The sequence below is a fragment of the Talpa occidentalis genome, unplaced genomic scaffold, assembly GCF_014898055.3.
Source record: "Talpa occidentalis isolate TD23 unplaced genomic scaffold, MPIMG_talOcc4v2.1, whole genome shotgun sequence".
In the NCBI taxonomy this organism is placed as follows: domain Eukaryota; kingdom Metazoa; phylum Chordata; class Mammalia; order Eulipotyphla; family Talpidae; genus Talpa; species Talpa occidentalis.
Window position 1 is genome coordinate 117,330,896 of NW_026555331.1, and position 15,299 is coordinate 117,346,194.

General features: G+C 34.2%; 1 protein-coding gene across 5 annotated transcripts in view; it reads right to left on the reverse strand.

The window, feature by feature from the left end:
* Positions 1-273: 273 nt before the first annotated feature.
* Positions 274-15,299, reverse strand: part of CD36 (CD36 molecule) — a 232,862-nt gene continuing 217,836 nt past the window's right edge. For all 5 annotated transcript variants that reach the window (XM_054692497.1, XM_054692498.1, XM_037510891.2 and 2 more), the window contains 9 exons: positions 15,028-15,119; positions 13,081-13,127; positions 9,309-9,378; positions 7,445-7,632; positions 6,252-6,370; positions 5,099-5,172; positions 4,780-4,834; positions 3,787-3,951; positions 274-2,980 (listed from right to left, as the gene is read on the reverse strand). In XM_054692497.1, the coding sequence (XP_054548472.1) occupies positions 3,787-3,951; positions 4,780-4,834; positions 5,099-5,172; positions 6,252-6,370; positions 7,445-7,632; positions 9,309-9,378; positions 13,081-13,127; positions 15,028-15,119 (810 nt within the window). In that variant the 3' untranslated portion in view covers positions 274-2,980. The remainder of the gene's footprint in view (positions 2,981-3,786; positions 3,952-4,779; positions 4,835-5,098; positions 5,173-6,251; positions 6,371-7,444; positions 7,633-9,308; positions 9,379-13,080; positions 13,128-15,027; positions 15,120-15,299) is intronic.

The window sequence follows — 15,299 nt, forward strand, 5'->3', positions numbered from 1 at the left end:
ACACTGAAGTTACTGGTTCAGGTTTTAAACAACTAAAGAAACAAGATTTTAAGATACTTGTTTGTCTTAGCTGTGTCAGTTCTCCTTCATGTATGTGTAGAATGGAACATTTGTGAAATATGAGAAAAGTTGACCAGCATCTGAGAACTGGGAAAATAATAGGAATAAGTAACCCACGAATAGACAATAATAGCTAATGTAAAATTTCAGTAGCAACATCAAACAACAACGAAGTCACATGCATTCAAAAATTAAATACAAAGTGATTTGTCTAATAATGGAAGCATTTATTTTCACAAATATTTAAAAATGCAGTTAACTTTGAATCACAAAGGAAGGGGAAAGCAGTGTTCCTCCATGTATTTGATAGAATTATAAAACACTCATTTTCAATTCATTAGGTCAGCTCAATGCAAATACAGAAAAAACAATCATAGAAAATCTCTAGGCATATGCAAAATAAAAAAATATTGATCATTTAAGTTAAAAATCCATTTAGAATGACAGGCCAGAAAAGGGTAAAGAGAGCACAACTACAATTTCACATTGGACTTCAGAGAATCAGAACTGTCATTTGAAACACTCCTAAAACTCCAGTAAAAAGGTGCTTATAATACAATGGGGTTAAAAGATTGATACAAATATCCAGCACTTTACAAATCATCAGCACTTTGATAGAGTAAATTATCAGGGATAACCAATCTGTCCATAGCTGCATATTTTCCTGAAATGATTGTCCTTTGCCATTTTTTTTCCTGAAAACTAGAAACTACATAAATTGTTTTTTTCTGCATTCACTTATCAGCAACAATAAACATTACTCCATGTTCAAATTTCTGTAGATGCTCTAACTTATATTAACCTCTTTCAGATGCTATAGTTCTCAACCTGAAGTTAGAGACAAGTACTATAGTTTTTTGGTGGTTAAACATTTTGGAATGAAAAATGTGCTTCCATCAAAGACTGCAGCTTCTCTATGGAACAAAGCATACAAAATCAGCCATGTACCAATAAATATATTTAAACATTCACCCTCTAGGAATACCATACAATTTTTCTGGGGCTAAGTAGCAAGTTACACATATAATACATTCCCAGAGATGTCTCTCACACTCTTATCCTATGTGTGCACGAAGGTGTGTGCACATACACTATCCAAATGCAATTTCCATATTTAAAAAATCTACCGTTCTTTAAAGAATATAGTTTTCCTAGTGGGTATTTAAAATTATAATCCACTCTTCTTTGTGTAGTATTTTTTCATCTTGTACATATTTTATAGAATTTAGAGTAAGAAAATGCTGAAGATTAGAATGTACATGCATTATTTAAACAATACTAAAGACAACTTTTCCCTGACCTAGATACTATGAGATGCATTTCTGTACGGAGATTGAAAATCTAAGCCATTAGCTAGATACATAAATCTTATGGGAGTTCAACATGTATTTTCTCATCTAATTCTTCAAAACAACTTTGAGTTCAGCACTAATTAGCTAAAAAATTAAAGAAATTTCTATTATAATTCTTGAATACATGTCAAAAATACCCTAATGCAAAGAGTAGACAGTTCTCTTAATTTTCAGGAAAGAATGTCTAGAATCTCATTTACATGTCAATATTGTAGAGGGATAGTTTGCTCCTCAATTGACTAGAAAGATATTAAATCAGTGTATTTTGAGAATTTTCAAACTTCAAAAAAATCCAAACTGGCAAGGTCTCATTTGGGATTTTCAATATTTACCCTATTTACTCTTAATAACACTTTGTCCTACAAATATGTGTTTAAATCACAAGAATGTGGACCATCTTCCCTTTCTAGAAGGAGGTGTTTAGGAAAAGTTCTGTTCTCCGAAACAAATGAATCCTGCTAAAGAAAGCAGGATTACATGGGTCTCCTAATGCAAAGGGAAGATCTTTTATAGTCGAGTACTTAGGTCTTAATGTAATGAAGCAAATCTCTATTTTTTCCCTTTTCCTCCAACTTATTTGAAAAATTAGTTCAAGAAAGTAGTTAAGACTGAATTCAGAAAGACTATTTTAGAAGGAAAAATGGATTGTAACAGAACACCTTACAGGTTTTTGTGACATAATAAGAACTAGACAAAGCACAGGAATTGAAGACAGAACATCTTTTAATGCTTGTAACTAGTCTTTCTGAGGTGACCATGAAAGCAAGGATTGTTACAGCTCATAATTACTTATGCACATAATATTCTCTGTAGTTTTCCATACAATAATCCTTTTATTATCATTTACATCTCAGTACTAGCACAGCATTATGAAGTTGACAAGCATTAGATTATAACTGAGCAGAAAAATAAAATCTGAGTTCCAGAAGAGCTCATGAGGAAAATGATAAGGTCCACCTGTATACCCAGTGACACAAAATATAAGCCCATGGTGTTGTAAAGAAAATGGCTATATTGCTTGCTCTTGTTGTACAAAGATTCCATGGAGAAAGAAACTTACGATATAATAAATGGCTCATAACTATCATTTTTCAATTCTCAAATGTCTTTCAAAATAGTGTTTATGAAATGTAATGAACTGACACTCCTAACTAAACAGGGAGCTACCAAGGATATGATAGTGGGAGTGTGTTCCTCTCGATAAGGAAGACCAGAGTTTAGTGTCCAGGATTTTTCTAGAACATCCACGCCTCTGCTGAATTTGCCACCAGGGAACCAATTAGTGAATCAGTACCAAATAAAAATAATTGGTTCGTGTGTGAGCCAGTTCCTCAGAAACTGAACTCATTTCATTTGGGTAAATGATACGTCTTAAATCGTGCTGGGTTTTTTTGTTCAAAGTATGGATTTTAATGACCTTACTCTTGTTGCTTAGAAAAAGAGTGCCACCATTTCTTCAGCTAAAAGATGGGTTTGGTAAAAAGAAACCACATTAAATCTTCATTTTTGTAGGTCAACATTGGCAAAGTCCTGATGTAGCTGTACATAACTGTAGACTCATTTGCTGCCTGAAAAGCAGAAGAAACATTGCAACTTGTCAGGAAGCAGTGGACAAACAAAACAGTAATACACACATTCTTTATATCCAAGTTTATTTTCCTATTTAGCTGAATTTCTCAAGCTGCAGAGAAAAGTTCTCTTACGGACTCCAAGGGTAAGTCAGTTATCTTCCTATTCAAAAGGATATGTGGAAGGCTACTCCCAACAGCTCAAAGAGACAGGTAAGGAGTCCTAACTCAATCTGCCCTGAAGGAGCATTTGTACTATGCCTGCCTTATAGAGGTATATACACTTCTGTATATCAATGCCAGTGGAATTGATATCTAAAACACAGAGGCCTAACTCACCTTTGTGATGATTTGGTTGCACTGTGCTGAACTCTATTTTCTTATATTGTTACATTCAAAATATAGCTCATGAATTGTAATCATTCATTGGGGCTTCCACAGAAAACAACCATGGTTCATAACTTGATTTTGAAAATGCAATAATCCTGTTTTTTAATATGCTATCTTCACTTTGCTAATGTTAATACTTTATTTCAGTTCTCTAATTGATTTTCCCTCATTTTCTTTTAAATAATCAAGAAATGTAAAGTCAGAATTCTGCATAGTGATCTGACTTATAGACCTTATTTACTCATTCAGTCTTCCTTTATGTCTTAATTCATAATTAAGCATTTTGAATTTTGGAAGATATATTAAAAATATTTTGGTAGACATGTCCAGAAATATTTGCAGCCTAATTATAACCCCTCTTTGATAAAATGAAAAGAAGTAATCACTAACACAACACATTTATGATATATACTTACTTATTTTACTTTCTTCGATCTGCAGGCACAATATGCAATCATAAAAGCAACAAACATCACCACACCAACACTGAGTAAGATCATTTCTACCAGGCCAAGAAGGTGTATATTTCCAGTCACTTTCTTTCTGAACATTTCTGCCTTCTCATCACCAATGGTAGCAGTCTGTAATCAAGTTGTTAATTAACATTATTTGAGTGAATTGTGTGGATTAGTGAAGCAAAAATATTCTTAAGTATCCCTTTAGTATCTCTTTGGTCTAAACGCCTATATGGGTGTTAGCTGCGCACACAAGACAAGCTAGTGGAATCCCTTTGCATGTCAAGGAACGGAATAAGTCAAAGTGGAGTAATTGGAGTAAAATATAATCCCATCCCTTTAAACACATTACATAGCACCCCTCAATACACTAGGAGTCATTTGATTTTCAGAATGGTCTTAAATAGTTCATGATTTTCTAAAGGATGTTTCCCAGTGACAGAGTGGGGATATCAAGTGTCAAAAGCTTCAATCCCTCTAAAGACATTTAGCAAGCAATAGGCTAGCCTGCCAGTGCCTCCTCTAACCTGGCCCAGTCTGTCTGTGTTAGCACTGTAATATCAGTGAATCTTGAGTTATTTACAGTTACATGTATGCATGAGTCCTTCCTCAGACAAGTACTACAAAAAACAAAACAAAACTGTATTTTATAGATATATTTTGAAAATAATCTTGCTGAAAGAAAAACACTGAAAACTAGCACAGACTTGATACTGCTGTGTGGCTTGTATCTCTCTGGGCACTGGAAACATCTGCAACTTCAAATGCTATGTATACTTAGTCAATTTTGAAATAGTAAAAAGTTATTTATTGAGGTTAACATTGGTTTACAACACTGTATGTGATTCAGAGGCACAGGGTCACACCTCCTCAGATGTATGTGACCACACCCACTACCTTGTAATATAGATGGAAGTTGACTATGTTTAAAGACTAATAGATAAAAATACTAACCTCATTAAGCCAAAGAATAGGCACAATATAGTCATGCTTTAGATTCTTCATTGTCCTGCAATGTACATTTGAAAATGAAAATATATACTAATATTAAACACATATATCTTAGAAATTTTAGTAATTACTAGTGTAAATGTTCAGAAATTAATTGCACTTGAAACTTGGTTAAATTTCTTGATTTTTGTTCCCCATAATGAAATTTGCAATTTTAATGAGCTGTTTCTCAGACATCTTTTCACTCTTAGAAATCTTTCTAATACAAATTTCTAATTAGATTGCTGTATTCTAATAACAATAACCCTTTCAAGAGACTCACTCAATTTTTTTTGCTGGTCTGACCAATATGTTGACTTGCAGCCGTTTTGCAAATTGTAAAGTGAACCCAGTTATCTAAAAAAAAAAAAAATGATTTTTAGTTTTTCATTTTTTTTGAAGATTTATTTATCTATGCATACAAGAACAGGGGTCTAGGCCAGAGTGCAGGGGGGTGAGAGGATTCACCAGAGACAGAGTGGGGAGCAGAACAGGTAAATCTACTGAAAGCTGAGGGAGCAGCAGATGACAGGAGAGGTCTGCCATGCCATGTGGGCCAGCTGCCTGGATGGGGATAGATAGAACTCATGCTGTAGTAGCTGGCAATAGCTTGATATAGCACTTATAGCGTTGAAACTCTAACCCCTGCGCCACCAGCAAAGTTCCTTTTTAGCTTTTTAAAAAGACCCTTCTATTATAACTTTCACTGTTATATATAATTAAGAAGAATAAAATACAGTATACATACATGCATACACACCACACGATTTCTTTGCCTAAACTAATGTCAAGGTTTTAGTTTGATTTAAAACATTTATCTGAAATGATTATGGGTAATCAACGACAATGAAACAGATGAGTTCACATAGTTAAGTTCTTGGACTGTATACACATGGTCAAGTATACTTATTCAGAATCCATGTATCACCAGTTTGTCTATCATTATTTAAACAGAAACATTACTAGTAAAATGCTAGCATTTCATTTTGAAAGGGAGAATATTTAAATAATTGCTTTGCTGTAGGAATTCTATAGATTATTGAAACTAATAGATCTTGCCCCAAATTTGCACATACATATGAAATATTGAGTCCCTCGTAATATACAACAGTACTTGTAGTTAAGTAAAACAGCCTTAATAGTAATTTATAACAAAAAGTTTTCAGTTAATTATAGGCATTTCCATCATCAGTAGTTCTGAGCTATAGACAATAAAAAAAGTTTCTAAAAGTTCCTATGCCAACAAACTTAAATGGAATTACCAATAAGCAGCAATAGGAAGAAATCAATGCAATTTTCACTGAAATGGAAAAAAAAAAAAGGAATTTATCAAGTTTGTGATTCAATAAATGTGGATAACCAGTAGAAAATTTACTTTCTTTCAATTTTGTTTAAAAAAGAACTAAACAAATCAGGTCAATAATATATTTACTTACAGGTTCCACATCTAAGAATGTCCTATGTTCTTCTTCATTTGGATGTAAGCCTTCAAGAGGGATTAAAATTTCAGGAGACGCATGTAGAAAATGAGGAAGTGAAATGTACACAGGTTTTCCTGAAAACAAGTTTTAAGAGACAATTGGGACAATCATTTCCTCATTTCATATCACTCAGAGCAGAATTCCTTAAAAATAAAAAGGGGAAGAGAACCCAATGTCTATGGTAGAGAAATCTGGATGCCTTGATTGGTAGGTGTGGTGTGGTAACATTCAGGAGAGAGGTGAGATCCTATACTGCTGAACTATACATAGCATTATTAAAGAAAAAAAGTTATAAAATGAAAAAAATGCATGGTTGGATTTAACATTCATGTGAAAAGGAGTTGGAGATCGATAGAACCACAGATCACTATTGTAAAATAAAATTCTGTATCATCCTAATAACCACTTGATTGGCATTTACAGTTCATTTCTTAGGTGTTAATTTTCAATATGTAAAGTTTAGCTTATGAACACAAAGCTTTAACCATATATATTTGTTTCAGACAGTAATCTGTTAATGGACTAAGAATATCTTTGAGAGCTTTTACTTCCTTTACCCACATCTAATCCAGAATAAAAGGAATGAGCAAAACAAGACCAAAATTACATATTTAACTTAATTCTTCTACTGAAATACATATTTCCAGTTTTGTCAGGAGAAAAAGCTAGAAAATTGCAGATGGATAGATTGGGATGCTCAAAGTATTGAGCATGATTTTTATTTTACCTTAGTCTAAGAGGAATTCATGGATTCCACATAGCATTGGAAACCATCAACAAAATATAAAGGCTATATGTGGAATGGGGTAAAATATTTGCAAGCCTTTTGTCTAATGTCCAAAACATAAAAGGAACTGACACATGGAAAATTGGAAAAAAAAAAAACCCAAAAACCTAGAGAATGGGCAGAAACCCCCAAATCAACATTTTCCATAGTAGCACAGGAAAATATCAGTGTGCTTTTATCTAATAACCAAGTTTTACAAAACTAATACACATCTGGAACCTCATGAACAAGGACAGAAAGTAAGGACTGTATTTTTTCGTTTTAATTTTAAATTTTTGAGGAAAGGAATCCTGGGTAAAGGCTATATTTTAAAGAATAATGCAAATTGTCAGGGGATGTGATATTGAGAATATTTACTCACCTTCTTTGCATTTGCTGATGTCTAGTACACCATACAATGTACAATTTTTTGAGATAACTTTTTCTGTGCAGAAGCAATGGTTGTCTGGATTTTGAACTGGAGATGCAAAGGCCTTGGGTGGAAGAACGAATCTAAACACAGGGATTCCTTTCAGATCAATCTCACCTCCAAACACAGCATAGATTGACCTAAAACACAGATGAGTAAAAGCTATTTAAGTTACCTGAACTCTATGCTAGGGATTTTTTCCCCCTTAGTTTTTTATTTTTGCTTAACATTTCATGACAACTTTTTTCCTAAGAATTAAGTCATACTAGAACTCAGAACCCAAGTAAGCTATTCTTACATTTGTTCTCAAATACTTTTGGGAGCAATTTTTGCCTGCGAGCTATAAAGAACACAAAATCTATACATATACTCAAATGTCCTCCTTATGGACATTTCTTGTTAATTTCTTCCATAAATTTGTATATGAGCCTCAAATCTTTCATCTGTGCCAAGTTTAAGTGAAATTTTGGTTTTCAAAATTTACCCTGTAGAGAAAGGCCATCTCCTCCAGGGAGGTGTGCATATAAGTGCTGATGAAGCTCTCATATGCTTCCACCATTTACTAGCATCCAGCAGAATCTAGGCAATGTGTGGGGCTGTTGTTTCTTCTAATCCCAGATAACCCTATAAGAAACTTGCCTCTTCAGTTTTACAGATCACTAGAAGATTCAGAGATGTTAAGTGCTTGTCCACAAACACAGAATTTAGGAACAGGGCTAGGATTCAAGTGTTTGGTGTGATTTCAATGCCCGTATGGTATCTACTGGGCCCCATCAATTTGTAAAGATGGCATGGATTGTGCTAAGAGAAATAAGTTAACAGGAGAAAGACAAATACCAGATGTTATTTACATGTGGAATATAGAGAAACCAAAATGTCAGTAGAAGTCAAACCAAGGACTCTAGTTGCTGACTGTAGAATTGAGGTTACCAGAGGGATAAAGGGGAAGGGACAAGAACAAAATGGGGAGTGAGCACAATGGAACAAGGTGGTGGGTGGACTGTGGGTGCCCTGGTGTTGGGTGCAGTATGCTAGCAACTCTGGAGGGGGAGATCCAATACTTCTAAAACATACTGATCTAAATCAATGTTACCTCAGTAACAATAATAATAGTGGTAGTGGCACACACTAACAATCTCATGCATCATCTTCTGTAGACATTAGAAAAACTGGGCATACCATTCTAGACTTGGCTTATTAAATAGACTGATAGTGGAGTAAAAGAAGGGAAAAATCCTTCTTGTTTATTTTTTTTTTTAAATAGAGGCATGCTTTATTTATTTATTTATTTAGTTTGTTTGTTTATACATGCACTGGGTACAGTCAGAAGCGCGCGGGAGGGTGAGAGAATTCACCAGAGCAGGGAGCAGAACAGGCAGAAGGACCGAAGTACACTGCTGAGGGGAGCAGTGGGCGGCAGGAGAGCTCTGCGCGCCATGTGGGACCCTCCTCCGGTGACCGGGGAGCAGCCGGGGATCGAACCGGCGCCGCAGAGGCCGCGGGCAGCTTCGCAACCCAGCGCTCAACCACTGCGCCACCGGGGAGGCCCAAAATCCTTCTTGTTTAGACAAGTAACACAACCAATGCTTCTGTGCTATCTGACATAACCTAAGTCCTTGATTTTTTTTGATTTAATAAACATTAATTACACATTATTGTATTCATTGTCACTAAAACAAGAAAAATTTTCTGAACTATATTTTCTTTTTCTCAAATACCATGATAATTAACTATTAAGTATGAACTTTTTGGTCTGCATTTTGTCACTTGGGGGAAAAGTTTTAGCTCACAGAAATACATTGTTATCTTTTCTTACCTGCAAATGTCAGAGGAAAAGAATTGCAACACCCGGCTCTTCTCAACAAAAGGTGGAAATGAGGCTCCATCTGTTTAAAAGTCAAGTCAGTGGCAAGGAATTAGATGCGATGTGTGTCCTAGAAAAATCTATAAATCTCTATCTCAGCATGGTTAGCAGAAATTTAGTGCAAACTGAATATGTAATTTTTTTCTTTTAGGTTTAGTTTTATGTTTTGTTGTTGGAAAGAAGTTTTCCTAAGACCCTCTATTCTTTTATTTTCCCACCACTATCTCTTACTCCCTTTGACCATTCCCTCCTCAGAAACCTCACATTGTTTATGTGTCCACTAGTCTTTTTTTTTAAAGATTTTTTTATTTATGCATTCAATAGCTGGGGTACAGGCCAGAGGTGCGGGGGTGGGGGTGGGGGTGAGAGGATTCACCAGAGACAGAATGGAGAACAGAACAGGCAGATTGGCCAAAGTACACTGCTGAGGGGAGCAGCAGGAGAGGTCTGCTGCGCCATGTGGGTTGCTCGCTGGCCAGCTGGAGATGGAACTCGTGCTGCAGAGGTTGGGTCATAACCCCTTGAGCCACCAGGGAGGCCCCAGTGTCCACTAGTCTTTATAAGTATTTTGCTTTGTTGAATCATATGCTATGTAAATGTGCAACATTTGTGTTTGTCATTCTGACTTGCTTTACTAGATGCAATTCCCTCAAAGTCCTTCCCATTTGCTGTTTCAATGGCAACATTTTATTTTTCCTTGTAGCTAAATACTATTTCATTGTGTGGATATATACCACATCTTCTTGATTTAATATTATCAGTGAGAATTTAGATTGTTTTCATGTATCAATAGATAATGCTCTCATAGATAATGCTGTAATAAACATTGCAGAATATTTTTTTTTTAACTTGACAGGTTCATGTTCTTCAGATGGATACCCCAAAGTGGGACTGTCAGGTCATAGAATACTTTCATTTTTAGTTTCATGTAAATTAGATCCCTTCCCAAAATGGTTGTACCAGTTCATATTCTCATCAACAATATAATAGGGTTTGCGTTTTGACTGATATATATATACACACACACGCACACACACACAGTTTATAAGTATCTAGTAACTACATTAAAAAAAGTTAGATGTATTTTACTCAACTCAATATATCCAAAAATATCCCAATTATCTTAGTTTCAACATGTCATCAGTATAAAAATTAACAAAATCTCAAACTACATAATTTTCCACTACAGTGAATTTTGGTCACATTTCATGTGTTTAAAAGGGACATTGGAATAAAGCCACATGGTAGAGACAGCTACCATATTCAACAAATCTGTATACTATAGACATTCATTGGTATGCAAGTTAAATTTCCTCACTCTTTAACAATAAGTTTTAAAAATAATGACAAAATCTTATGTTGTTGAAATGGTAGCACTTTTCTTGCCATTTAGAATTCCTATTCAAGTTCTTACTTTTGATAATGATTCACTAATCTGTCCTAATGGCTGCTGAATAATTTTTAAATCACTTATTAAATTTCCTTATTAGACAGAATTTCCTGAAAATTGTGTGAAAATCTGTAACACTGAAAGGCTGTTGGTTGAGTTTACTGAATTTCTACTTGGCATATACTGGAAATGTGAAGAAACAGCTAGATAATTCATCCTTTTGCTCCTCAAATCAATATCACCAAATGAGTAAACACTGAACTTCTTTGTTCAAAAGGGTACCACCCTTCTTCAATTATGCACTACACGTTTTCTTTTTTCCTCCAGGAAATGTATCAACCTTCTGATCCTATTATATTTCACTTATGATCTTGTGATAAGTGAAATATAATGAAAGATCAGAGAATTTGACCCTGACATTGAGAGAACTGGGTATTACAATTTAGCTTAAACTCTCCAGATAGGTCCTGAATGGGCACTGCTACAACTGCTTCCCAATCCCTAACCCCTGAAATGAATACAACACAATGAAAGCTTTAAAAATAATTTTCTGAAATATTATTGAAGATTATGTCACGATTATGTCTAGTAATTATTATGGGCAAAAGAGAAAGAGCAAATATGAACAGATCTTTAAAAATATTCAAACATAAATCGAAAATATGTTCATATTTACTGAAGAAAGTAGAGGAAACACTTAAATCATAATGAAAACACACTGGAAACTTTTGTTTCATTAGTCTCTTTTCCCTAGTGCTGTAACTAAGAATATCTCTCACAGGGATCACATCAGAGTTTGCTGTTCTGCTCAATCTACCTCTGTTCTTAAGTTGTTTTCCTTCTACTTTTCTCCCAATTTTAACTTCATACCTAATGCTCCTGTGTTTATACTAATGTTGTAAGTGAATGCTCAGCTCCTCCTGTGAAACTTCCCTACTGCTTAACTTTAGACAGAATTCAACTTTTTTCAGCCCATAAAAAATCCTATTTTGTGGCAGCACTGTATAGTCTCTCTGTATCTAAGGACTGAAGTGTTACGCTTATACAATTACTAGAGTTAGGAGTATTGGGAACTTGCACAGTTTATTTGCAGAAATGCTTTAATTAGAATGGAATGTCTTCAAGTCCCATGGTTCAAAGTGCTACAAAGCAAACTCAACAGTTTTTGATATTTTTCCTACAAGTACATGACAACAAAGTTAAACATACAAAACTCAGTAATACCTTTGGAAAAGCAAACATTCCCTGTTTTTTAATTCCCTTTTATGTAACTTTGAATTTAAACTTTCTTCATCTTAATTATGTAATTTACCTGCAGGGTATTGCCTAACCAACTTTGTAAACATCAGGCTTCTGCTTCTTAGTAGTTGAAAACTCACCTCTGAGTTTAATTACCTTGTGGTATTTGATTCCCACTGCTTTTTAAAAATCTTCATTCTTAAACTAATTTGCTTTTCTTAAAGGAGAATAAGTCAAGCCTAACCACACTTTTTCTTTTTTTTTTTTGAAAGATTTACTTATTTTGCATTCAAGAATGGGGGTACAGGCCAGAGGTGCAAGGCGTGAGAGGATTCACCAGAGACAGAGGGGAACAGAACAGGCAGATTGACTGAAATACACTGCTGAGGAGAGCAGCGGGTGAGTTAGGAGAGGTCTGCTGTGCCAAGTCTAACCACACTCTAAATCTCAGTTCATAGTACTCTGTAGCCCCCATCCAAAATGTTCACTTTTACATACATTTTTCATGATTAATAAGCATCTAATTTTGACCCCTCCGAACATATCAGCTAATGAGATGTCAATGCAATCTGTCACTTTTTTAAACACAATTTGTCGTTGATGATTTCTACTCTTAACTCTGATCATCTTACTCAACATAGATGACAGTCTTGTAACTCTGATTCTATCTCAGCAACCTCATTAGTAGTAGGCTTTACATTTTGTAATCATCTATCTTGTATTTCTATTCTTTTAACTTAAATGGTCTCTATAGTCTATACAAAAATGTGAACAGGAACTACTTCTCTAAGGTTTTTTAATGTCTTCTTAATGATGACAAGTCATTAAGTTAAGCTTTTACAAAGCAAATCATCCCCCTAGAAATGCAGTAAAAGCTAGTCCTTGATGGTTCATTTTCAGAAATCCCATCTCAGTAGTTAGATATACACTTAGATATAGATATAGTCTGTATAAGAACAGAGATTCTGAATGATGTTTGGGGGATATCAAAATAGGTAAACTTATTCCCACAACACAACACTGTAGATGTGACTGCATTTTTGAGAGAGCAAGTCAGCTGACCAGTGATTATTATCATAAAACAAATGCTCTTACCTGTACCATTAACCATGTCACAATAACTTGGCCAATAGGAGAGAGTTCTTAGGAATAAAAAGAAAGAAAAATGAACAAACATTCTCATTTTAACAGTACCTTTTTTACATTACTTCGTCTATCATGATTCAACACTTTACCTAGAATAATGACTAGATGTGACAAAGGCTAACAGCTAAATTTCAGAAATGTTCTAATAATTAGGTCCTATTTTTGGTCTGATGCTTTATTTTGCTGAGATCATTTAAGTGGCTAATATCATGAAGTGGACAGATTCTAACAAAAACTGCCAAATGTTTTTAATTAGAAGTTATATAATACTCAATTCTGAAAGAAGAAACTTGAGAAATATTTATCAGAAATTAGGTCTCTACTTAAGGGAAGATTATTTTTCCAAAAGGAGTAGTGAATTATTTGGTAGCTTGTTGAATGTTCACACTGAATAGGAAGAAAAGATAAATTGGGTCACATATAAATGGTATGAGGGAGTAGAAGGTGGGGAGAAAGAGCAGCAGGTGTTTGATCACAGATTGAAAATGTAAAAGTCAGTTATACTTCCCCCTCTGTTAACCCTTGTATGAGAACTAGCATTAAAGTATAACAGTTTATTTATTTATACTTTGGTATGTAGGTTTTTATATATAATAATAAAATATACCAATAATATAGCAATAAAATATTTTCTCTGAATCTTCAGAATATTTTGATCATGGGAAACTGATTTTTCTTAGTCCTGACCTATCAGCCAATGACATGCTAAGTGCTTCATTTCTAAACACAAAAACCTGTTAACTATCATGTCAAAAATGATCATGATTAAGTTAACCCTATCATAATCCTGAATTGATGTGAAATTCTACCTCTAGTTAGGCGCACTTAGCAACTCACCTCTAAAGCACTCTATAATGTTGAAATGGAGAAAATGTTCCTCAGCATAAAAACAGGGCTGTGATGTCTCATGAAATGAGCATTTTGAATTGCTTGTTTTCCTCCACTAGACTTTTCTATGAAAACATGTTGACTATGGAAGGAAATTTTACACCAGTGAATATTTAACTGTTGTATACGATATTTAGTTAGGGACTCTGAGACTAAGGTTATTTAATTATAACATTTTCTCTTTTGCTTTTTATTCCTTTTTCCATTTAATATTGGTCTGATACACATTTTTGAGGGTTTTTTTTGATGTTTGTCAGAGTTCTTCCTATTTTATATATATATAAAAATGTGTGCATGTGTATTTTTTCAGTACAATGATATAGTGGATGGAGTTTATAAAGTTTTCAACTTATATATAAGTTGTGTGTGTGTGTGTGTGTATATATATATATATATATATATGTTGTGTATATTCCAGATGAATAGGTAGGAGCTAGGAAAACAATACATGGAGATACCTCATATTTGAGTTCTATGTAAATTTTAGAATTGTACTAAAATACTAATTCCACTTATAAACTGATTAAGGTTTTAAAAAGCTGAGTATTTCAGGAGAGTTTTGTAGAGCCTAAGAAATGAAAGTGTTGATTCACTAAGCTTCCTTTATAAAGTCATGCCACTGGAGCTAAAAACTTGAGATTAACTTAAATATTTAAAAACAGTCAGTATATTTTTCTACCTGCTAAAAGATCAATTGATACACTGATTTTCTTCCTTTTACCTGTGATTATCTAGTTGTATGGGAGTAGAGATATGTATCCCTTTGGATTTTTTTTTTTATATGAAAAACCTGTGCATAAAGGTAAACCAAACCTGAAAGTGGGAACAATATTCAGTTACTAGTTGTCACAAGAGAAGGGTTAATATCTGGAAGAACAGGAAAATCCAGGGCTGAGATCCAGGTAGGCCTGTCCCACAGGTCAGTAGCTGTACTGTACTGGTTGTTAAACATATACCCTCCTTCCTGTGAGTGACCTAGTAACACACACATTTCACCTGGATACTTACTTTTTACCTTTATACGTGTCGATTATGGCAACTTTGCTTATGTCGTCTTTTCCATTGAAAACTTTATAAACTCCATCCACTGTATCATTGTACTGAAAAGATACACATGCACACATTTTTAGAACAAACAATATTTTGCAAATTATAAAAACAATTCACTTTGCATTTCTCATTCTGGTCATTTGCAATTATTTTAAATGATTTGAAATATATATCCAATAAGGCCTTAATGTTTTAAAAATATAATATATGAAAGATGCTTAGAAACAAGT